This window comes from Monodelphis domestica, chromosome 6, assembly GCF_027887165.1.
Source record: "Monodelphis domestica isolate mMonDom1 chromosome 6, mMonDom1.pri, whole genome shotgun sequence".
Classification (NCBI taxonomy): Eukaryota; Metazoa; Chordata; class Mammalia; order Didelphimorphia; family Didelphidae; genus Monodelphis; species Monodelphis domestica.
In genome coordinates, this window is record NC_077232.1 from 68164865 (window position 1) to 68190881 (window position 26017).

The 26017-nt window shown below is 43.5% G+C and overlaps 1 protein-coding gene across 2 annotated transcripts in view; it reads right to left on the minus strand.

Annotated features, from left to right (window-relative positions):
• Window positions 1-579: 579 nt before the first annotated feature.
• The window catches only part of USH1C (USH1 protein network component harmonin), a 65451-nt gene continuing 40013 nt past the window's right edge, over window positions 580-26017 (minus strand). The window contains exons 18-26 of one of the 2 annotated variants that reach the window (XM_016423407.2): window positions 24446-24925; window positions 18905-19024; window positions 17233-17283; window positions 11484-11525; window positions 10902-10955; window positions 6609-6708; window positions 5080-5189; window positions 3856-3911; window positions 2271-2761 (exon numbers count right to left, since the gene is read on the minus strand). In XM_016423407.2, coding sequence (XP_016278893.1) covers window positions 2659-2761; window positions 3856-3911; window positions 5080-5189; window positions 6609-6708; window positions 10902-10955; window positions 11484-11525; window positions 17233-17283; window positions 18905-19024; window positions 24446-24925 — 1116 coding nt within the window. In that variant the 3' untranslated portion in view covers window positions 2271-2658. Of the gene's footprint in view, window positions 1204-2270; window positions 2762-3855; window positions 3912-5079; window positions 5190-6608; window positions 6709-10901; window positions 10956-11483; window positions 11526-17232; window positions 17284-18904; window positions 19025-24445; window positions 24926-26017 lie in introns of those variants that run through there. The other variant, XM_056802202.1, reaches the window with a different exon arrangement.

A 26017-nucleotide genomic window follows, 5' to 3' on the forward strand; every position in this document is an offset into this window, starting at 1 on the left:
AAGCTAATATACTTGGGAGTGAATCTTGATCAGGCTGGGATTTTATTTAGGTTCTGAAGGAGCTCAGGGAGGAGAAGAGGGTTACAAAGAAGGAAGAAGGGAAGTACATATATTAAACTATGGTACAATAGTACTGAAATCAGAAGTCCTAGTTTCAAATCCTATCTCTGACACTGCCTGGGTGGCCTTGGGAAAGTCACTTTACCTCCAGAAGCCTGAGTTTCTTTATCTGTAAGATAAGAGGCTGTCAGATTCATTCTAGCTTGAAATCCCTGAGCCTATAACCTGACCTTGCCCCTACTTGGGCTTTAAGCACAGACACTATAAGAAAATCCAATCTAAAGTCCTACTTTATGCAAAAAATCGATTCCAGTCTTCATTAACCATTCCCTCTAAGACTACCATCAACTTAATACTGTATTCCATATAAATGTACTTAGTTGTTTGTGTGTTGTCTTCCCTTTCAACCATGAGCCCCTTGAGAGCAAGGACAGGTTTTCACCTTCCTCGTATCCCCAGTGCTTAGTTCAGTTCTTGGAACATCATGGATGCCCAATAAATACCAGGTGACTAGTTGACTTGACAATCAGGTAAACAGTTTATTGGCCAGTTTAGAGGAGGGTACTTTGCCCCCAACCCCCAAATAATTGCATCCTGAGCAAAACAATTTCAGAGAGCACTGGAGAGGGTCCTACAAAGTTTAGTGGCATTATCCTCTAAATTCTTATTCTGAGCAGTGTTGGGGTAGGTAAGATAGAGGGAGGGACTGGAAGCCCTAATTTCTAATACTTCTCTGTGGAATTCTGGGAGTTATGGAGAAACCAAATTCATAGGTGAAGAGATGGCGTCAGAAATAGTAAAATGCTGAGATGATAAAGGGCTCTCCTCAGTCTCATCAAAGTCATTCTCCCCTACCCCTCCTGAGAGTTTCCTCCCACCTCTACTGGGCCTTAGCCTGGAGAGGAGGTAGGCAGGATTGAGCTGCTTCTGTTTCAGGTCTGGCTCAAGAAAGCATTAGTGTTGGATGATAGATGGGAAGACGTCCTGCAGACTGCTTGTGAAGCCTTCCAGAAAAGGACCCCATGATTTGTGGGGACCAAAATCAGAGCTGTAGATGACCAGTCATAGGTTCAGATAGAAGAATCAAAGAGTAGATGTCAGCTAGGCATGGATTTGGTGTCTCCTGGACTTCAGAAAAATGTCCTGCAACACAAAGAAAGGGAGAAAGATGAAACTGGACTCCAGGCAAAGCTTGCTTCACAACCAACCAAAGCTCATGCATATCTTTTTTTAGCAGAAAGCCTCCTTCTCTCTGCCTGTGGGCACACTAGCCAACTATGGGCTCTGGCCCACAGGACTGTAACGTTTTTCTTGTGAGATCAGGAAGGAGAGGAGAAAAGGATGGAAAACAGGCCAAGAAAACCCCTTGGGAAACCAGAGATTATAAATGACAGAAAACTTAGGGCCAGACCCACTCCCTGGGCATAGGGAGGCCCCCAGAGGCCACCAGGGTGTCAGAGCAACAACAGTGGGAGTGCATAGTCTTAACATTTTGTGAAATGGTAATGACAAACTAAATTCAATGGCAGAAAGCCAAGTTTTCCAAGCAGACTCAGCCCGGGGTCAAGTCATTGCTCATTTCCAGAAACAAGGTTTCAAGCTACTCCAAACAGTGGTGACACACCCATCTGCTTGCTGGTTCTGCCCATGGGAACCCCTTGACATGGGGTGGGGGAGCACAAGTCACACTACAGGTCTGAGATGGGTCTCCTGGAACAGGAGAAGAAATGGAGGGAGAAGAAACAAGAAAAATGATTATTTTTTGTATGACCCAAGGCAGAAAAGTACATAAGGAACACTAGTTCCGGTTCTTTGGACCAGCCTTAAAAAACTCTCAAATTTGATCCAGTTCTAGATGGCATTTAGTGGCCAGAATGGAGACAGGATGCTTGGAATAAAACCTTCTTTAGAGTAGGGATTGTTTCCTTCTTTGTGTTTACATCACCAGCGCTTGGCATATAGTAGGCACTTAATAAATACATGTTGACTGAATGATGGATTTCACTCTAAGAGCAAGGACTGATTGATCATTCCCCATGTGCCAGTCCTATCAGGATTTGATAAAAGTATGGCTATGACATTTTTAATTGGGGGAGGATTACAGGCAGCATTTTTCTCTGCAGTGCCAATGTTGACTTTACCTTGTTTTAGGGCACTATTCATATCCAACAAGAATGGCAAAGGCCAGAATTCCAGGTTTGATTCCAGCTCAGATTGGTGCCACTTGGGCTCACATGGCAGAGATAAGCATGGCGCTGACCAGGAGTTGGAAGATGGCCTTTAGATAGGACTCTCAGGTCTCTGGCACATGGAATCAACTGGCAAAGTGGTACTGTTCTCCCTGGTTACCATGGCCACGTCAGAGATGAACCAGGGCTTCTCCTCAGGCAAACATCGATCCTCATCAATGAAATGACAACAACCCCAATGGCATGTTTGGGGGATGATGCCTGGTAGTACTGAGACCGAGAATGCCTGGTGACTCAGGCAGTAGTCCAAAGAACACTCTGACGACCTGTGCAAGATGACGACAGGTCGGCAGCAGAATGACTAGCCTTGGAAAGACTGTCTATTCACCATGAGGGAATGCTGCAGGGACTACAGCTGCAGGAGGAACCCGTGTCTGTGCACAGGGGCGCTGCCTTCAAGGCTCTTTCTGAGTGGCTGGGGGCTGCTGTCTGCAGAGGAGGGAAGAGAAGAACTACATACGAAGAGCAGGAAAACACACAAAATGGTGACTCGGGTTATTTCCTTGGGGCTGGTTGGTCTCTTTGTAGGTGCAGTCTCTTCCTTCCCCAACCCCTGCCCTGGTCATCTTCCCAGAAGTCTAAAAGGACAGAGGGGCCTGAGTGCTGCTGCTCTCCCTACAGTTTACTCGGGTGCCTAGTCTCTGCTCACCAGGGACACAGAGCTCAAAGATGCATTAGGATATCATTTGGTCCAACTTGACCTTCTCTGTTCCCACCATTTTATAAGGCCAGAGTCAGGAAATGAACTTGCCTAAGGTCACATAGCTGTATTGGAACCCAGACATCAACTCCAGAGCTCTTTCCATGATAAGAGATTATTTTTGTTAGAATGTCAGCTTTGGGGCTAATAATGGATGTTGAATGGCTGGAGTATAATGTGATTATGGTGGATCTATATTGCAGTGGTGTCTCCATGTAGGGGACAGAGACAGAACATAAAATGTCAAAGGAGAGAGTGGCAGACAAATGTAATGAGGAGAAAGGGGAGGAGAGGAGAATGGGAAGAGGAATTAAGAAGCAGAAGGGGGGGAAGAAGAAATGGAGAGAAGAAGAGAGAAGGAAATGAAGAAGGGGTAAAAGGTGAGATAGGAAGGGGTAAAGGGTGAGACAGGGATGGGAGAGGAGCTGGGAGAAATAAAAATGGAGAATATAAGTAAAGAAAGGAAAGAAAGTTAGAGGGGGAAGATGGAGAAGAGGAGAGAAGAGAGAAAGGGAGAATGAGAGTCTGGAGAGAAGGAGAAAGGGGAGGGAGAGGCTTGAATGAACAAGTGAGGGATAGGAATATTCTTGTGTGCATGTGCTTGTGCCATGGCCCCTCTGACCTTTGGACAGATATGGTGGAATTGCAGACGGTCTTTTGCAAAGTTCAAGACAAATCTTTAAGCTGGAAGACTTCATGGAGACGATGGGACCTTAAGATATCCCCAAGAGGTAACAAATCTGAGGAAGCCTGAATTGAGGGGGCATATTTTTCCCCTCCTACTTGTAGGTTTATGTGAAGGCTGCCTGGATTGCATGAGGTGGCAAGACTCCAACAAGGACTTACAGCTCATCGTCGTACTCCTTCGGTGGAGACACTGCAATGACCAGATCTATCCAATCCTGTAGGGAGAGACGGGCATTACTCTGGGCATACAGTTCCTGCTGCCCTGATGATATGGACAAGATAAGGTATCTACCAAGCAACCAAGCAACAGCAGGGAACTTTCTATACAGCTTTTAATCATCATTAATCATCATTCACAACTCAACATATCAATCACCCCAAATGACCAATTTCTAAGATCCCAGGATCTGTATTTGGGGGGCCCTTTTGAAGTCATCTGATTGAACCATTTGATTTTTACAGATGTGGAAACTGAGGCCAAGAGCGATTGATTGAGTGGCTTGCTCAAAATCATAGAGGTAGGAAGAGGAAGCTAACCCAGGTCTTTGACCTCTCTCTCACTTGGGGTTCTTCTTACTGATCTTTGCTACCCCTGGCAGAGACCTGGGTGACCCCTTTGTCTCCATAGCATGTCAGAACCAGGAACTCAAAACTCATGGGCAAAATAGCCTATGATCTCAGATAGAGCATTCCTGGGTAAAAGGAGGTAGGTTCCTATTGATGAATAACTAATTGCTGCCTCTGGGAAAAGCCTGCTTAGAGAATCAGCAGGCAGGGTATTCCCTCTGTGTTTTCTCCTTGGGAGGAAGAGAGGAAATTACTCTCTGTGGAGGCTGATGGGTCTTGGATAGCATCTCCCTTGAGGAAAACATTTGAATATTTTGAGAGATGTATTTGGTGGGGGTGCTGGTGTCTACTGGTATACCAATGATGCTGTGATGCCTGGGACCCAGAGAACCTCCTTGGGCCACGGGGGTTTCACACAAAAAAGCCCGTGATGTATGTGAGTGGGTACATAGCTGAGTGGGCAATCTGCATGTGCCAAGCATTAGGGATTCAAAACCAAAGCAAAAGCCAAAACAATCCTTGCTATCGAGGAACTTGCTAGCTAGGCGGTCCAGGGGATGTGCTGGTCTTGGAGTCAGGAAGACCTGAGGTCAAAGCCAGCCTCAGATACTTTCTTTGTGATTCTGGGCAAGATATTTAATCTGTCAGTAGTCTCAGTTTTCTCATTTGTAAAATGGGGATAATAAAAGTACCTATCTTCTAGGGAGGATCAGATGGAGTAACATGTGTAAAATGCTTAGCAAACTTTAAATCACTAAGTAAATACTCGCTGTTATTACTTTTAAACTCAAATATAAGTATAGGGACTATTCTTACCGCGCCATGGTGCCAGGCGTTCTGTAGAGTTGCCTGGGCCTCTGCCAAGGTGAAGCCTGTCACAATCTTACCATTAATTGCCATGATCTCATCGCCTTTCACAATTCCACCTGGGGGGGGGGTAGACATGGGGATAAGAGATGACTTTTTAGGCAATAGGGTCTTCCCTCTTTTCCTCCCTCCCTCCCTCCCCTTGCCCACATGAGAAGGAGCCACCTGGTCCTTGCCCCTGACTACCCAGGCACAGGCGAGGGCTCTGAGCAAGGAATCTTGTTCCTACTTTCTGTGCCCTGAAAGGCTTCTATAGTGAAGTAGACACAGAAAGGAAATGAGACCAGACCACATAGGATACTTCCTAGCTGTGTGACTATGGGTAGATCACCACTGCGTGCCTCAGTTGGACAGAAGGTGGTGGAAACGTGCAAAGCTGAGAAAGAGAGAGAGAGACAGAGAGAGAGAGAGAGAGAGAGAGAGAGAGAGAGAGAGAGAGAGAGACAGACAGACAGACAGACAGACAGACAGACAGAGACAGAGAGACAGAGACAGAGAGACAGAGAGAGAGACAGAGAGACAGAGAGAGAGAGACAGAGACAGACAGAGAGACAGACAGAGACAGAGAGACAGAGACAGAGAGACAGAGAGAGACAGAGAGACAGAGAGAGAGAGAGACAGAGAGAGAGAGACAGAGACAGAGACAAAGAGACAGGGAGAGAGACAGAGAGACAGAGAGAGAGAGAGAGAGAGAGAGAGAGAGACAGAGAGAGAGAGAGAGAGAGAGAGACAGAGAGAGAGAGAGAGACAGAGAGAGACAGAGAGAGAGACAGAGAGAGAAAAGAGAGACAGAGGGAAAGGGAGGGAGAGATAAAGAGAGGGAGGAAGAGAAACAGAAAGAGAGGTAGAGAGAGTGAGCACTGGACTCTAAGTCAGGAAGACCTAGGTTCAAATTCCACTTCTGACATGCCTCAGCTATGGGACACCAAATGTGTCATTTAATCTCAATGAGCTCCAGTTTCCTGCTCATCTGGAAAATAAGGATAATAATCCCAGCAGGGTCAACCTCCTAGAGTTACATGGGGCTCTGATGAGATCATTTATGTGATGGGCTATGCAGGCTTTAAAGCACCATATAAACGGTAGATTTTTTTTTACTGGAATAACTCTTAGAACTCATTATGCTGCTTACAGTCTCCTGGGGGAGGAAGGAAAACAATAAGCACCATAACTGAGGTAGAAGCAAAAGGGAGGGAGAGGCTGCATCCTGTTATGGGGTTATGGGTAAAGATGCTCAGGGAAGGTTTCATGGAGGAGGTGATATTTGGACCATGTCTTAAAAGGTTAGGCAAGGAAAAAAAAAAGGAAAAAATGGGTAGAATTTTGACATCTGGAGATGGGGAAAGGCATTTCCATGAGGAATCATCTCCCCAGGCTACTTTATATGGTAGCTACATACAAAACTAGCCCTCAACAAACATTCCATGATAGTGGTTTCCCTCCTCACCCCCCCCCAACATAGTGACCATGATGCTTACCATGACGATCAGCAGCCCCATCTTCGTATACGGCAGACACCACGATTTTTCCAATTGGGGAGTCTACACCACCTTCGACTGCTAGATCTAATGACCCTTCCTGAAAAGAGACAGAGAAAGAGGATGGGAGCCCTGGAGAGAGCAGCAGCCCAGGAGTGCTGGGTATCTGTTGATGCAGCAGAGATCCAGAGACCCTTGAGGCTATCTGGCTCAACTCTTTTTTTTAAACCCTTACCTTTCATCTTAGAATCAATACTGTGTATTGGTTCTCTCTCTCTCTCTCTCTCTCTCTCCCTCCCACCCTCCCTCCCTCTTCTGTCTTAGTTTCAATTCTAAGTAAGAAAAATGGTAAGGTTCAGGTGGTTGGAGTTTGGTGACTTATCTAGGGTCACATAACTAGGAAGCATCTGAGGCCAGATTTGAACTCAGGATCTCTTATCTTTAGGCCTGGCTCTCTATCCACTGAGGCACATAGCTGCCTCTAAGGTCAACTCCTTAAAGGATGTCATGAAGCAAAATGGATAGAGTTCTGGGAATACCTGAATTTAAATCTAGCCTCAGATACTCAATGGCTGTAGGATCTTGAGAAGTCACTAAGCCATTGCCCGCCTCAGTTTCCTCAACTGTAAAATGGGGGTATTAATAGCACTTATCTCCCAGGGTTTTATGAAGATAAAATGAGAGATTTATAAAGCACTTAGTACTGTATTTGGCACATAGTAGGTGCTTAATAAATACTTCCCCCCCACATTCATTTTTACAGATGAGGAAACTGAAGCCCATCAAAGTTGTGGCCTGCCTAATGTTGCATATATATAGTATGCATTGGAGGCAGAATTTGAACCCAAGTCTTTTTTCTCTTTATTTTTAAAAATTTATTTATTTAATTAATTTAGGATATTTTCCCATGGTTACATGATTCATATTCTTCCCCTCCTCCCATAGCCAATGCGCAATATCACTGGGTTTTACATATGTCATTGATCCAGACCTATTTCCATATTATTACTATTTGCAATAGAGTGATTGTTTAGAGACTACATCCCCAGTCCTATCCCCATTGAACCATGTGATCAAGCAAATGTTTTTTTTTTTCTGTTGAACCCAAGTCTTGACAGTAGTCAGTCAACAAACATTTGTAAGCACCTGCTATGTGCCAGACACCTGGGGATATAAAGGCAAAAACAATTCCTGCCCTCAAGAAAGTTGCATTCTAAGGGGAGAGAGGACCTATAAGGGATGCACACTAAAAGATGAATAAAGAGAAGCAGCTGGGTTTGGCTCAGTGGGTAGAGATCCAGGAGGGCCTGGGTTCAAATCCAAACATGGACACTTCCTAGCTGTATGACCCTGACTAGTCCTCCAATTGTCCAAACCCCAATCGTCTAGTCCTTCTCACTCTTCAGGCTTAGAAATGATGCTTTAAAGAGCTAAAAAAGATACCTAGAGAACCTATGAAGGTAATCAGAAAAGGGAAGTCATTAGCAGCTGGGGAGGAGACACAGAGGGACACCAGGGAAGCCCCTGTCCAAAAGGAGGGCTCTTGAAGGAAGCCAGGGACATGAGGACTTTTGGCACTGTTCTGTGTAAGACTCGGAGACCCTCCCTCCACTGGGGCTGGAGCGTTGGGTCCAGGTGACCATGGAGGGCAGTGCCTAAAGCAGCCATGGCCCTGGGTGGGGGGAACCACACTGAAATAATCCTCCAGACTCTTCCATTGGAGGGCTGGTGGGAATGTGGACCAAATTCAGTACCATGACAGAGACCAGTTACTGCCAATTTCCTAATCATCCAAGGCTTTGTGGGGGCTTTTGGCATCACGCTGGGAGAGAATCGGGCTGAAATTCTTCTATTTTCTCTTACAGAACAATAACAGAACCAGAGGGAGTACAATTATAGACTCACAAAATCTCTCCGCTGAAAGGGATTTTAAAGATCATCCACACTAATGTCGCCCTTTTATAAAGGAGGAAACTGGGGACAGGAGAGAGGAAGGGACCTCTGGGTTCTGGCTCTACCCCTGAAGCTAACTTCATTTGTAACCTTGAACAAATCAGTTTACTATTTTTTTGGCCTTTGTTTTTTCATCTGTAAAATGACCAGATCATACTAGGAGTCTTGAAGGTCTGTTGTAGTTCCAACAGCTCACTATTACCTGGTGCAATGCTTTGCATGCAGTTGGTATCTAATTAATGTGTGTTGAATTACATGCAATTGACCCAATGACTTTTTTGTGGTCCACATAATGGTGGAGATGGGACTTGAACCTAAGACCGCTCATCTATCTACTCTGTATATATAATTTGTTACCTAGTTATATGCATGTTGCCTCCCACATTAGAATGTAACCTCCTTAAGGGCAAGACTTTTAGTACTTAGCATGATACTGGGTATATACTAAGTATTTAATAGATGCTTGTTGACTGACTATATGACTAATGGAAGTGTTAATAATGGTTTCATCTCATCATAGATTTAGATTTGAGAGGATACTTGAGGTCATCAAACACAACCATTTTTTTTCTTTTTAAACCTTTACCCTTCATCTTAGAACCACCTGGTTCTAAGGCAGAAGAGCAGTAAGGGCTAGGCAATGGGGGTTAAGTGACTTGGCCAGGGTCACACAGCTAGGAAGTGTCTGAGGCCAAATTTGAACCCAGGACTTCACATCTCCAGACCTGGTTTTCAGGTCAGTTTTCTCCTCTACCTCCAACATTTTCTTTGAACATTAACTTTGAAAAACATTAAATGATTTGTCCAAGCTCCCACAGTTAGGGACAACTTTGAGGGACTCAGCTTCTGGATCGGTCTCTTTCCACCCAATCATACTGTTCTATGAGTTTTAGGTTTTTTTTTCCTTTTCTTTTCATGGGAAAAAGTAATGGTGAAATGAGTGAATTGCTACTAAAAAGCAGTCTTATAGTTTAAGGTTCAAAGATCTCTGTAGATCCCAACTCTCTAAGGATCTTAAAATAGAAACAATTTGCATCAGAAGCGTTCCAGGAGCCCAAGGAAAGCTAAGGCTGGATTTTCACCTTGCAGATCTCATCTGGACCAAAGACAACAAAAGGGGCTTCACCATTGCATTATTAAACTATAGGATCCTAGAACCAATAGGATGGCAGAATTCATCAAATCTATCCTCTTCATGAAGCATTAATATCTCTCACCATACATATGGTATAATTCTAATGAGTGGCTAATTAGCTTCTATTTCTATTACTTAAGCCAGGAAGAACAGGGGATAGCACACTAGACCTGGAGTCAGGAAGACCCGAGTTCAAATCCAGATCTAGACACTTAATAGGTGCATAATCTTGGGTAAATCACTTAGTCTATGTTTGCCTCAGTTTCCCCAGCTGTAAGGTGGGCATGATAATAATAGAACCTACTTCAAAGGATTGTGATGAAATTAGTAAAGTACTTAGCCCAGTGCTTGGCACAAAGTAGGTGCTCTATAAATACTGGTATTCCTTTTCCTCCTCCTCCTCCTCCTTGTTATTTGCAGAGGTCCAGGATAAACTTTGGTGGTCATCTATACCCTTACCAGCAAATGAAAAAGAAACCAAAGGGAGAAGAGGGAATGGAGCTCAGTGAGGTTGCTGTCCTATTCTAAGCACTTACTAAATGTTTTCTGAAAAACAAAATAATGAGAAGACAGAGAGAATGAAGGTGATCTAACCCAGCCCAAATCTGGGAACCCCAGAAAGACTTTTAATCTGCTTCTTTATGCATTTGTACCAGAAAAGAGGGGAGGAGTTTAGAGCTTGGCCAAATCCTTCCTATCTCAACCCCAATGAAAGGAATTCATCTTATATCTTTAAATGGTTTCTACTACAATTAATAAGGATTAAACCTGCACCTTAATAATGGGAATTTTGGATGGCTCAAGGATTGGTTTGAGAGGATTCTTGGAGTGGCTTCAGCTTTTGCTGCTACTAAGCCACCATCTTGTTTCCACCTGGGGCTCAAGGATTGGAAGGAAAGACTTTTCCAAAGCATGTTATGAGACACTTAAGGAAACACACCCATGGCAGGAAAGGGAGTCATCTTTCCAAGGATGACATCATTAGACATGACCTTGCTTGGATGACAGAGTGGAGGTACTGATTTGTAGACACTGAAGAGGGCCAGTCTGAGAGGTCACTCATCTCTTCTATTTATAAGAAAAGTTTATGGGTAAGAGAAAGAGGAAGGTAGATGTTTTTCTCTGCTCCTGGGGCAGCCTTGCAACTACAAGGTGGTTGACTTCAGACATGGTAGAGAAGACTCCTACCCAAGTAGCTGTGTTACCTTTTTAATTCGTAGAAGCCGGACATCTTTCCCGATGATTTGCTCTCGGAGGAACTGGAAAGAGAGACAGTATGGGACCTTTGAACATTCATGGAATAATTAGATGGAGGAAAAGAAAATTTCAGGGAAGAAAATATAGGGTTTCTTGAATAAAGAAACACCAGCCTCTCAAAGACTCATGCATATAGGTCAACCAACTCCATCTTCCTCCAGTCAGGATCTTGGATCCTTGCTCCAGGATCATGCTACATGCATTATGAACTCCTTTGACCCCTCCCCAGACACTTACACATCTGGGATAATTCAAATGACAAATTGCACATCCACACACACACACCAAGTGGATTGTGTGAGTACTGAGTAAAGGATATGAATGCTTCAAGGTTCAGGGCTCTTTCTGGCAGGCAGGAAGTTAACACAGACCTTACCTTCACATTCCTACCTGGTCTTGCCAGGGAGCATATGTATCACTCTGGCTCCAATTCAGCAACCCTTGTGGATCACCCCAAATCTGGGCTTATTCATCTCTCTCTTCTCCCTCCCTCCCAACTCCCTAGGAAGCCAAGGGCATCTGTTTCTTACCATGGAATAGGGGTTAAAGTCTTCCTCATATTTTCTGAAATCCTGGAGATAAAGAAAGGAATTTAGGAGGGAGGATGTTATTTCTCACAGGGCATGGAATTCAGAGTAGACTGAGTTTTAAGGGCAGTGAAGCTAATTCAGTAATGGAAGGAGGATGAGGAAAGGGTGTGCATTCATGGAGGGGGAAGAAGCGAGGCAGAGCCAAGCAAAGAGCACAGAAGCCTGGACCCAAGAGGAAGGGAGAAGGCAGGTTTCATCTTCCACACAGGTAGAGCAGCACTAACTGGACCAAGAGTTGGGTGCGGAGGAGGTAGGACAGGAAAATAACATATCCTAGTGAGGAAAATGATAAAAACAGTAATGTCAAATTCATATAGAAAAGGGGGCTATTAATCCATAAATAAGGATCCCTGGCTGGCTGCAAAGTGGCTTGGTTTTAAAATTTATCATTATATCAGTTTTATTTGTATATGGATTTTATTTTATTTTAATATTTTAAAAATATTTTCTAATTCTAATTACATTAATCACAAGGTAGAAGAGAAGGACTAGACAATGGGTATTAAGTGATTTGCCCAGGATCACACAGCTAGGAAGAGTTTGAGGCCACATTCAAACCCAGGACCTCCTGTTTCCAGGTCTGGCTCTTAATCTTCTGAGCCTCCAATTACATTTTAATCTGGTTGTGATTGAATTGGAGAATGTTGTAAGTCATGTGTGATCCCAGAGCCTCATGTTGGGCAACTCTGATGTAAAGGATAACAGGAAGGCCCCCTTGCCTAAAGATACTTTACCCAAAGTCTGATTCAAAGTCTTAAAACTCACTATTTGAGACTTGTTTCTTTGGCTGGAAGGTTTTTCCATCTTGGAGAGTTCTGAGAACAGAACTCAGGTTACTATGAAAGGTTTAAGGTTTTTACCATAGGAGCAGAATGGACTATTAGCTTCTATTGCAGTCATCTCACCACCCACTAGATTATAGCTCCCTGAGGACAGATACCCTATCTTATTCATAAGGATTCCTCACCAGGCTGGGCACATTATAGCCACTCAGCAAATGTCTGTTGATTGCATAAAGAGTGAAACATCCTGGAGGCTATTAGTTATTTATTAGATTTTTTTCTGATAAATAAACCACTTCCTATAAGAGGCATTCCTAGGGACTGATCCCTCAAAGGAAACCCTCTCTGGGAAAGAGAAAAGGAAGGAAGGACCCAATCTGAAGATGGCATGGATTCAAGTGAATTCAATTGAACAAACATTTATTAAGAACAATATGTTTGGAGCAGAAGGTAGAGCATTAAGATAAGGGGCCATCTCTGCTCTCATGGAGCTTAGCCTAAGGATGGAGAGGATAAATGCAATATGTACACAGGTCAGTAAAATCTAAAGACATAAGTCTACTTTAGGAGGTTATAAATGGTATGAAATGAATGACTGAAAAAAAGATGAACTGGCCACTTGGTAGGAGAGATGGATAACTAATGAATAGCCCGTGGACATCATTATTATCTTAGTGATGCCAAGAAAACTTGAGATCCCTACTACCTCATCCCCCCCCAGACATTGGGTGGTCCACCTAAGGTGAACTTATGGGAAGACACAGATGAGAATTGTGTAAGATGGGCAGACCTGGATGGATAGCGATCTGCATTGTTGGAAGAAACTCCACATCAGAGACTACTGGAGTAAATCACAAGTAATTTGAAGCAGGCTGTAGCATTTTACCAGTGATGCTTATAGAAGAGAGTGGGAGCCATCATGAAAAGGCATGAATTGCCAGAAGAGGTGGGGTCCAGTTATGTATTGAGGAGGCAAGAGATGAATAGCGTAAATCAGGTCCTGGTACCTCTAGGTCATTAAAAGAAGCAGAGGAGGTCCATCAGCATCTTTTTAGCAGGAATTATGGAAGGACACCCATAAGACTTGTGTAGAATAAGAAACCATGGAGAGGTTGCTTTCTGCATCATGGAAGGTGTACTGGCTTCTGTTGAAAATGCAGAATGTCTAAAGCATCAAAGTATAAGTGCATTAGAAAAGAACAAGGACTATGAAGGACTGGAGGTAAGAGGAAGGCATCCAAATGGGAAGGGCCTCAAAACTAACTGGATTTAGGAGATGAGAGAGAGGGGAATGTTAAAAGTAACCTCAAAGTTTCAAATATAGGGGACAGGATGACTGGTGGTGCTATAGGTAGAATGGCATAAGAAGAAAAAACAAAGTTTGAGGGGAAAGGAGAAACTTTTGGCCAGAGAGCTTGGCACACAATAGGTGCTTAATAAATGCTTATCCTGGCAGACCTATCTTGCCCAAAGAAGCTTTCTCCAAATTCTGTCACCATGGCTTAAATCTCACTATTAAGAGATACATTCCTTTGGATTTTGAAGGTTTTCCAGCCTTGGAGAGTCATGAAAACACAAGCCACTAGGAAAAGTTAACACTTTAAGGGATGGTGTGGACTACTAGATCCTATGGTAGTTGTTTGTCCATCTACTAAACTGTAGATCCCTATGGAGAACATAGATGTGGAAGGCTGCATCGAATATTTTTTACAGTTTTTAAATGCATTGCTTAGTGTTCCTGAACACCTTTTCTTTTTTATTACAAGGGATGTTTTTTTTTGGGGGGGGGAAGGTCAGAAGGGGACAGATATAGTGAGGAATGTAGATAACATAAAAACAAAACATCTAGATGATTAAAAAATGAATGCTTATTGAGCTGAGTTGAGTGTTGAATTTTAAATACTTATCGGTCATCCAGTTGGGGATGTTTGGTAGACAATTGGCAATGCAGGTCTAGAACTTGGAGGAAGTTTAGAAAAGAACCATAGGCTTGGGAGTCAATTGCATTAACATGGCAACCCAGTAGAAAAAAGACCAATTTTGCAGTTGGAGGACCTGGATTCAAATCCTGGCCCACCCATTTACTACCTCTGTGACCTTAGGCTAGTCACAGCCTCCTTGGGCCTCAGTTTCCTTCTTTGTAGATTAAGGGAATTGGACTAAGTGACCTATGAGAACCCTCCAAAATATGGGGCTAGAATTGTGCACGCTTATATAGGGGGTAATCGTGGAAGCCCTGGGAGCAGATGAAATCACCAAAGGAGGGAATATAAATGGAGGCGGATCTTGGAGAACATATTTCTCTTTTCTCCCCACACCAAGGGCATAATAAAAGAAGCAAAGATGGATTATCTATATTTACTAAATGTGAAAATTTCTTATTGGTTCCAAGCCTCATTTGTTTCAATTTCTGCCAATCCACTGGATGTTTTCAGCAGTCCTCATTTGGCTGATTTCAGATGAGATCATGGTTGAGACTAGAGTGGTTGGGGTGGGAGAAGTACACAGATAGCCAGGAGATAAGGAGGTCACACTCTCTCGTCTCTACTCTTTGTCTAATCTGGGAGAAGGGCTTGGTTTCCTGGGGTACTGCCAGTGGATGGTAAAGTGGCCTTGTAGAAAACAGGTCTGAAACTTTTGAGGGAAAATAAATCACAAGCTCCAATGAAAATTCTCTCTCTCTCTCTCTCTCTCTCTCTCTCTCTCTCTCTCTCTCTCTCTCTCTCTCTCTCTCTCTCTCTCTCTCCTCTTCCCTCCCCTCCCCCTCACACACACACACACAAATACACAAATCCAAATCCCATTCCTCTTACATAGAAAAGGAGAGAAATTGTTTTAGCCCATTTCTTAATGGAATGAAACCTATCACTATTGAAGACTCTAGGAGGAGTTGAGGCTGAATTAATGGGAAGAAGTAAGGATCCAGAAGGAGGAGATAAACACTCCCTAGAGAACAAAAGAGCCTATGGTGGGGAATCATTGGCCACCAACAATTAGGAATGGCAACAAAATAGGCAGCAAAGTGCCCAGTTTCAAAAACAGATGAGTCCAGAGGAAGAACTGATGCATAGACATCCAGGAGAAAGCATAATTTGATTCAACGAAAGAACTGTCCTATTTATTAGGAATCAACAAAACCTTCCTAAATTGAGCTGAGTCAGTGACAATGGAGACTGATGGGTACTCCAGTTTTAGTGTGTGGATGGGTGAACACACATATACATATGTTCTAGTCTCTGAAAAGAAGTTTTTTTCAGGGGGACACAGAGAACTACTGAAAGAGCCTCCCTTCCTTCCAAAAAACTGATGCTCTTTAGTTGAAGGGTCAGACAATCTATGCCATCAAGATTTGTCTATTCATCTTCTTGGTCAGTTTGATGATGGGGCCTGGGCCAGTTCTGGATGGTTACAGAAGCAGCCCCTTCACTGTACTTCCCTCATCCCCTTCACATAGTAGTCAATCAATAATTGACTGCAGAATTTCTTTTCCTCATATTACTCATCCTTGCCCATGACCCATTTTTAAACAACCCATTTCCTTCTGCCTCACTATCGCCAAGAGGGGAAGCCATGCCCCTAAGATTGGTTTTCTGGTTTCAGGATAATGGCAATGAGTGCCTAATTCTGAGAGCTGGATCACACTGGTACAACACATACTGGGCTAGGAAGGGTAGATGATCAAGTTACAAACAATAGCAAAACCCTAACCTTCCTCCAGTCACAGCAAGGAATTATGGTAATGCCTCTTGAGAAGAAGTCATGGATGAAGGAAACAACCAAGAAGCTAACTATCTTCCAAAGAGAAATGCAATAGATAAATGTAAAACTCTCCAGTTGGGTTAGAAAAATCCCCAGCACGAGGTCACAATTCTTGTGAAAAAGATCTGGGCATTCTGGTGGAGTGCAAGCTCAACAAGACTCAACAAACCATTCCTTTCTCCCCCAGTGTAATAGTAGGATGCATTGAACTGGTAAACTATTGGTGCCAGTTCACTTACCAAGCTGGAGGGGGATGCCACATACCCAGGAGATAGCCTGACTTTGGGCAGAGCCAGGAGGGAGGCCCTGAGTAGGGCTATGACTGCAGCTTCATCCCCCAGATCCAGACAGAGTGTCCAGAACAAAGGAGGTGAAGGCCTTGCTGCTTTGCTTTGTCTGGCCTTGTCTGGGATATTGTATTCAGTTGACTGAGTATTTTAGAAAAGACATTGACAAATGGGATAGCATTCAGAGAAGGGCTTCCAAGATGGCTAAGAAATGAGAAACCATAAAAAATGAAAATCACTTGAAGGAATCGAGATTGTCTAGGCTAAAAAGATTAAGGGGGAAGATCATGATTTTCAAGGATTCAAGGACCTGTCATGTGGAAGAGAGATTAGACTTGTTAGATTTGACCCCAGAGGACAGAACTTCAGCAAGAGTGGACAGTGTAGGGAGGCAGGTCAGAGTTCAGATTAAAGAAGAATTTCTTAACCATTAGATTTCTTCCAAGATGGATTAGGTTTCCCCACCAGGTAGTGAGTTTCTCAAGTGGAGTTTGGGGAATCTAGGGGTATTATTGAAGGAATTTTTGTTCAGGTACAGGTTGGTCTATAATCTCAGGGATTCTACAAGTCTTCCTCCTGTTTGACAGAAGCCACAGGCCAACTTCCTTTTTTCCTATCTCTATATAATGCATTCCCTCCTTGCTGCCATGTTGTTTGTTGCTTTGGGTCTCCCAACAAACAAATGGGTATTGGAGTCTCTAGCCTTTGCTAAGAGGCTCCAGCACACCTTGGCTGCCAGACCATGATGATTTGAGTATCCCTATTGATGGGCATTTAGGATAGCTCAGGACCATCGCGTCCAGACAGAAACAAGATAGATAACACCAGAGAAAAGAATAGGAAAATGTATAGCTTTTTTACTTTTCTGAATGGCGACTGGTAAACGACCATCCTCTTCAGCATCTCTTGTGGCTGCCAAAGACAGAACATTTCCAAACTGGATGTTAACCACTTGGTCATCTCCCTATGTGTATGTGAGTGGCTGCCCCCTAGTGTCAGATGCCCACTCCCCAACCCTTCTGGGTCTTGTCCAGTACAGGAGTGGCCCCTCATTCTCCCAACAGTCATTGCTGAGGTCTCTGGGTCCTGGCCAAGGGCAGAACCACTTCTAACAGCAGTTTTCTTACTTTGATCATAGCCTGATTTCTCTTGTGGTTAAACTAATTTTCTCAAGGGTCTGGCTTGTGTTAATTCATGAAGTTGCCCAAAGTTATATAAGAGAAGACTATTTCACCAGATTATTTGCCAAATATGAGGCATATGCAAAAAAAAAAAAAAGCTTTCACATACTGAATGAACTTTACTCCTCTGGAAGCTGATACTACAGTTAAAACCAAAAATAAATCTAAGTGATGATATATAACCTTTCCTGACATTTGGGTAGGATTTCTTTGGGAGTTAAATAGAAAAAAGCTTTTGCTGATCTTATTAGACTGTGGGTGGGCAAGTACCCAGTCGATACATGATACACACAGGGTTGGATGATTCTAGATATATGATACACAGGGGGTGGGGTGATTCTATATGTAGATCAACCATTTATGACTGGTGGGGTATGAATATTGCAGGGACAGAAAGACATGTGGGACACCAATTCCCTGCTCGCCATTGATGGGGCAGGGAAGGAAGGTAATTTTCCGTAATTCTCTGGAGCTCCTCCCTTTTGTATGTCTTTCGTCATTCAACAAGCATTTCTAAGATTTTACTATGGGCCAGGCACTATGCTAGGCACTGGAGATACAAAGACAAAAGCCAAATACTCCCTGCCCTCAAGGAGTTTAGATTCTTCATGGGGCCCCCAGTACTAGTGAAGTTAAATTGAACAGAAGAAGTAAATTTGCTAAAAATCATTCCTCTGGACCTCCACTAAAGGTCCAAGTTGATGCACCATTGAGGGGGTGGAGATGGGTTAAGTTCCTTGATGGCTACGCCAGCAGAACATGGGATGTAGTGGATTGCACCAGGATGGAAAGACTTTGATTGTGGTCCTGGTCATGGATTATATGTCTACTCTCCAAGGACTGGTCTAGAAAAGTTCAGAGAAGCCATCACCAAAGGGTTGGCTATCTGGTGGTAAGGGAAATTTGTTGGATTTTTTTTTTTGGCTGTAGTAGCTCATAAAAACTGTCTATCTCAAGTGGATGCGTCATGACTTGTATCAGTCGGAGGGACTCATACCAACAAAATCCTGGATCCTTTAATTACTAAGATAAGAATTTCCCTGACTAAGTCAGGATTCTGACTTTAGGGATCACCAATTGCTAACGGAGAAGACTGTTCTAACTGGAAGCTTAGAGGATTGACCTTCAAACACATGAAACATGCTGTGGGTCTCATCACACCAACACATCCTCACACACAGATCTTGGACTTGATGGCTCATGGCCAGTGAACATGGTAGGTGATATTGGCATTGGGTTTTAACTTTCCCACTCTAAAAACAGAACCTTCTTTTTTCCTTGCAGGACAGTGGCCTGCATCTCAGGACCTGGATCAGAGGATGCAGCCCACACAGGGCACCAAAGGGGCTTACCAAGACCTCGGATCTGACCACTGGCCTGCCAACGAAGTTGAAGTCATAAGGAATCATGACGGGTTTGGAGATGGTGGACACACCAGGGCCTCGCGGAGGCATCGGACTCGGACAAAGTGGCTAGGAGGGGTCAATTCAAGAGAGAGTCTCATTTGATGGCCTCAGGGGCAGCCTGGCCCATTCACAGCACTGATGGCATCCTTTCTGTATCCATGCACACTCACAGCTCCTGCTTACTCTTGGAGGCTGAACTCTTGCTGCACAAGGAGAGGGACAAAGGTAGCCTCAAAGGGGCCACCTTTAGCACGTCCTAGATTAAAACTCAAATCTACTGGGAGGAACTTAGGATCAAAATGTTCTAGACTAGAACCTCTTCAGTGACTATTCTTTGTTGAGGTCCAGCCTGACTCTATTGGTGAAGAGGGTACCCTTAGGGGCTCCTCTGCTCCAATCTGGCAAAGATAACCCCTTCTCCAGAGGGCTCTTTTCCTGGGAAAGTGATTAGCTTTGTTGGCATCAGGTATCAGAATTTAAAGCCAGAAGGGGCATCAGCGAATATGTTATCGTTAGTAAGCGCATTATATTTATAATGTTACTAATTATTTATTAATAGTATATTATACTTATGTTGTTACTCATTAATAAGTATATTATACTTACAATTTTAATAAGACTATAATAATAAAGTATATTATACTTATAATTATAATAAGCCTATAATAATTATTAAGTATATTATACTTATAATCTTAATAAGTCTATAATAAATATATTATACTTAATAATATATTATACCTATAATATTAACACATTATTAATACACATATATGTATATTATGCTTGTAACATCACTTGTTAATTAGCATATTATACGTATAACACTGTTAATTACTTATTAATAAGTTTATCATACTGATTTCTTATTAATAAGCATATTATATTCATAACAGCATTGCTTACTTATTAATAATTATAGTTATAGTGCTAATTACTTCTTAATGAATATATTATGTTTATATCATTACTTGTTAATAATCTTATTATACTTATAATATTAATTAATTACTGACAATTCACCTTACATTTGCAAATAAGGGAAATGAGAGTACATAGTGTTAGAGCTGGAAGAAACCTTAGAAACCATCAAGTCCAAGCTCCTCATTTTAAGGATGAGGAAACTGAGGCACAAATAAATTAAGTGTTTTGCGCAGGGTGAGAAGCTGGTAAATATTTTGGGCAGGACTTGAACCCAGGTCTTCCTGATTCCAAGTCCAGTGCTGATATGATTTGTTCAAGATCACAGGACTCATCAATGGCAGAGCCAGTATTTGAACCCAGGTTTTCCAACTCCAAATCTAGGGCAGTAGTCACTTTATTGTATTTTCTTAGTACTTTAAAGTTTACATAGGGCTTTCCTTTACACCTTTCTTATGAGTTAGATAGCACAAGTATTATTATTCCCATTTTATAGGTGAGGAAACTGAAGCTCTGAGTCTCAGAGTATTAAAGCGGGAATCTGAATCCAGGTCTCCTGACTCTAGGTCTAGTCTACTTCCCTTTAGTAGTATTCTAGTTACTCTCCTTTGCTCAGAGGAGGACACCAAGGCTCAGAACATTGAAGTGACATTCCCAATATCACATGGGCCACGTGGGTCGAACTGGAAGACTGATCTATCAATGGGCTTTTAGCTCCCAGGGTGAGAATATAAAGAGAGGAAATGGGTCTGTTCCTGAGTAGTCCACCCTTCTCTACTCAGATAACCTTTTGAATACTTCACCAATGCAGTCACTACTTGGCTGAAGATGGGACCTAGAAGAACTGGGGAGCATGATGAGTCCTAAGACATCCCTGGACCATTTCAGGGCTTTGAATGGAGGAACCCTCTCTGGGGGGAGATGCCAGTCACGGATGGGGCGGAGGACAAAACATGAGGTCAGGCTCTGGCAAAAATGTCTGAGCTCTGGAAGGCAGAAAAAATTGGGCAGATGTCCATGTGCTGATAGCACTGAAGGGGATACCTGGCTGGGCCACCCATAGCCCATCCACTACACCCTGACCCTGAGGACATAATGACTACAGCTAGGACCCATTAGGCTTGGCAGATGGCTTTGCTCTTGGCCAAAGCGAAGATACGCAGGGAGCATAACTCCCCAATCCTTCCATGTTCTTAATCGATAGAACAATCCTCCCTCCCAAATAATTCCCAGCTACCTCAAAAACAAGTCAGGCTAGTTATCAGCCTTTCAAAAATTGGTTTCTTTGCCTCTGAATGGGAATCACCAAAGGCATGACTCAGCCTTTGGAAGGAGGGTTTCATGTTGCTCAGTAACATTTCTTTGGGGACTTGAAGCCCTGCCCAGTGAGATTCCCTGAAGACTCCCTACCACATAGTAGCAGGCTAACCTATTAAAACCACAATCTAGAGGTCATGTTGGCTGCCCAAGAACAGGAATTGTTTCATTTTTGTCTTTGTATCTCCAGTGCCCAGCATGGTGCCTTGGACACCTTACTTTTGCCTCTTTCTTTTTTTCTGGACTTGAGATTTCATCATTGTGAAGAATTCCAGGTGAGGAAATTCCCTCTACCATCACAGATGAACAAGCATCAATCAGCTTGTAACTTTACAGAGTTGCCTGGGACACTGACTTGTCCAAGGTTTCACAGTCAATATATGTTAGAGGTAGAGGCTTGAACCCATGCCCTTCTGACTCTCCAGCTCTCTATCCTCTGTGCCAAGTAGCTTGCATTGGGTTTTGCATGTGTGAGGGTCTGGGTTCTATCCCTGGCATCTCCATTTGCTCTTGGTGCTTGAGGACTTAGAATCAACAGAGTCATCCTGGCATGGTGCTTAAAAAGGCTACTTGGCTCATGGGATAGAGGACCTTGCATTTAGTACATGCTTGCCGAATGAACGAATGAATCTAGTCCAACCTTTTCATTTAACAGTGGGGGAAACTGAGGCTTGGAAAAGAGAGGGGACTTGCTCAAGGTCATACAAATTAATGGGAGAACCAGGATGGAACCCATATCTCTTGACTCCCCACTTATCATGGTAGAATGGACTCAATTTGGAGCCTTAGGACCTGGGTCAGAGTCCTGACTCTGTTTTCCTGCCCCTTTGGCAAAATGATCTCAACTCTCTGGGCCTCAGTTTCCTCATCAGTAAAATGAGGATTGGACTAGAAGACTTCTAAGGTCAAATCCAAGGTCCCTTCTGGATCTCCGTTCTTTGACTACATTCAATCTGGCTGCACACACTCCTAATGACACTGGATAAATGCATCACTTCCATTCACTCTTGCCATATAAACATTGCCATTCATGGTGGCGCCGCTGCCTCAGACAGGCAGAAGCTCTTGACAGCATTTAAGTATAAGGATAATTCTCAAGGGGGACTCTGTTTCTCCATGCCCCACTCTTATCCAATCTCCTAGCAAATTCCACCTGGCCACGGGTCCAGAGTCCAGGGTTGTGACATTGAAGCTCACATTCTTACTCACCAGGATGGGAGCTGTGCAGGGGAGGTCTAGAGCCATTTACTTGAGAGCAGTGTTGTTTTCATCAGCTCCTCATTGTCCCCCATGCAGTATTCCCACAAACCCTCATCCTTCCCTCCAGCCATCACTCTCATGCCAGATCATGCAGGGACCCAAATTCACACAGGGAAGGAAGGGTCAATAAAAACTGCCCCTAAACTGCAGCTACAGATCATCAAAAGAAGCTCCTTCCCTTAGCTGGTAAGGGCAGGTCTGATATCTGGCCACAGAGACTCCCTCAGAGAGCCATTTTATTTATTCTAGGAGGGGTTGAAAGATGATTTTTGCCTTTTCTCCTGGGATCTGGCTTGTCTACCAGTGGTTCAGGTATGAATAAAAGAATCAGATTAGCTATCTCTTCTTTCTAACAAAATGCCACCTATTCACCACCCTCAATCCTCCAGCCAAGACTGAAAAAAGAAATCTTTGGATTTGTGATAACCTGAGACTTTTGTTACTTTTTAGTCTAGTGACATCAAGCTCACTGGCCAATGGACTTGAATCAGACTGAAAAGTATTTCGGAAATGTTTAAGAAAATCTTAAAAAATACAATACAACATTGATAATGCTAATTTATGCTTTTCTAAATCATACACAGTCTATAGGGCACTCTCTCTATCTGAGATTAAATGCCATTGGTCTAGTCCCATGTTGGCAAACCTATGGCATGCATGCTGGAGGGGGCTGTTCCCCTTCCCCTCTCCATGCGTGTCTGAGGACATTTCTCTCATCACTAGCCCCTCTACCCAGCAGCCCAATGGGAGTGTTTACTCCCTCACTTGCCTGGTTAAGGCATGCGGAGTGAGGTTTGCAGTTTGGGCACTTAGTCTCTAAAAGGTTCACCATCACTGGTCTAGTCCATGCTTCCCAACCTGCAGTTCATCTTATTGTTAGGGCTCCTAACCTGGGGTCCATAGGCTTTTTAAAAACTCTTACTTTCTGTCTCAGAAGCAAATTTAAGAAGCAAAAATTAATTGGTTCCATGGCAGAAGAGTGGTAAGGACTGGGTAATTTGGGGTTACATGACTTGCCCAGGGCCAGTTTGGACCCCAGACTTCCTGTCTCCGGGCCTGGCTCTCTATCCACTAAATCACCCAGCTGCTCCCATAAACTTTTTTTGAATGCTATATTTCAATATAACTGGTTTCCTCTATAATGTTACATATTTTATCTTATGCATTTTAAAATTATTCTGAGAAAGGGTTCATAAGCTACCAGTGGAATCTAAAAGGCAAATAAGGTTAAGAATCTCTGGTCTATTAAGTTATTGCAAAGTGTCTATTATCCTAGATTTTGTTGTCATGAATTTTCTCAGATGCTAATAATATAATGTGTGGGGCTTGAGGAATCTAGCCTTAAAAGAGGGTGCTGGTATTTGAAAATGCTGAGAACCACTGAGATAATCGAATCCCTTCATTTTACAGATGCAGGTACTCTGAAGCTCCCAGAGGTAAGTGACTTGCCTGAAATCATATATGTGAAGTTTTTAAAAAAATTCTAAAGCTGAAAATTAACCAGAAGCTTTTGGGGAATATATTTCTAGCTATGGAAATACAGTACAAATACTGGAATATAGCCATCACATCCTTTAAAAGATTAAAACTTGTTTTTACATGCTTTGTTTTTGTTGGGGAATGGTTAATCATAATTACAGCCTGCTGGACTGTGACAAATAATAATTGACATTGGCCAAAAATATTTTGGTCCTAACAAATCCTAACAAATATGGTCTTGCAATTAACTGCCAAAAATTAGTGGCCCACACCAGCCTGCCCCTTCCAAGAATACTTAAAGGGAGAGGAACGAATCACAAGGATGAACTAGCCCATCACACACAGTAGTTACTATTTACACGTAACATGCACACAGCAACATACGGATACGGGAGGTGCTTTTAGAAAATAAAAGGTAGTATCTTCTTTTCTTGATCTTTCAGAGACACTCTAAAGGAGAGATGCCAAGAGACAGTCTCTCAGGCATGCCATGCTGAGTGCAGTGTGTACCTTTGGAGTTGGAGGGAAGCTTCGTTCAGGGAGGGGGGAGCTTGCGGGTCTCCCGGTATAATTCTTGAGCTCCCAGTCCTCCACAGGTTCGGTTGCGTCTCCAGAATGGAGACCATGGTTAACCAAGGCCTCTTCAAGGGCAGAAGGGAGTGATCGGGACAAGTTGAGGTCCAGAGTGGGAACTGATGGAGGGGGAGGGAGTGGGGGTGGTGGGCGCCGTACCCAAGTGGAAGAGGAAGACCCCTGGCCAGCTGGTACAATGATGGGAGGTGCTGAGACCTTGGTCGGTAGGTTAGGGGTTGGGGGATGGGGCATCACAGGCAGCGCAGAAGGTGGTGGTAGAGGGGCTGGGCGCTTGGGAGGGTAATAGAACATGTCCAAGGGGATGTCATCAAGGTCAGTGGTGTGAAGGTGCAGGCCACCGAAGCGTCGCAGGGGTGGGGCCAGGAGAGTCACGGAAGATGGGGGACTGGTGGTCATCTGGGAAACGAAAAATCATGGAGGGGATTTCTCAGTCCCAGTGTGGGCAAACAGGTAGACTACCAGGGACCTGCCCTGTCCAGAATTGATGATGATACCTGGCTCTAATAGCAGTGGTTTTGGGGACAAAAAACTCGATTCAGCATCATGGGGATCATACAGTTGACCTTGCCATGGAGGGACTTAGCTACTACAGAACAGTCTTCATTAACCCAACCCAAGCATTGCACATTCTTTTTGAGAGTAGAGGCCAGTTCCAGATTCCAGTGATTACTGAGTGATACCATATAGCTGTCATTGGTGGGAAATGACAGTAGCTGGACCTGAGCATGGCTAAATCCCGCTTAGGCTATGACCAACACCAGGATGATTTCCAAAGGCAATCAGGATGAATGGCATGTGGTTGTGTAACAACTGATGCCTACAATGCTCCTTGTCCTCATTGGTTTATTGACTCATTATCCTCATTGCCCAGGCAATAAAGACTCCCCCCCCCCTGGAAATGATGTATCCTACAGCTTACAAACCACTGCTATAGCACCAGGGAGGCAGCACCAATCTTGTAATGGAGGAGGGACTATGCATTCATGGAACCGATGTTGTTTAGGTCATATTCAATGCCTCAATGGCCCTAGAACTTCCACTGCTCCTGGGACACTTAGGCAGGGCAGCCGTTGTGCTTAAGTGGTGGCTGAAATGAAACTGCTACTTGAGAGACTAGGGTGTATATGGGGTAGGGGTGGGGAAGAGTGCATCACAAAAGAGCCATCTAGAACCTGGCTACAGAATTATCAGCAGGAGAAAGAAGCTCACTTCTAAGAAGGGAATTTAATAGAGTTGGGATACCAGAGCCAACCCACCATCAACACAAGACTTTGGAGCTTTGGGCATCTAGTGCCTAATTTAATTTGGCACTAATTTAATACTCATTTGAGTTTTCAAAAGGAACCCTTGCCTGGGACCATGAGCCACTGGACTTCCAGAAGAATGGCATGAGAATTATTTCTCATGAGAAAAGCGCTTGGCCCAACCTAAATCTATTGACTAGCATCATGGGATTTTAGAGCTAGAGGGACCCTTAGGGAATATCCA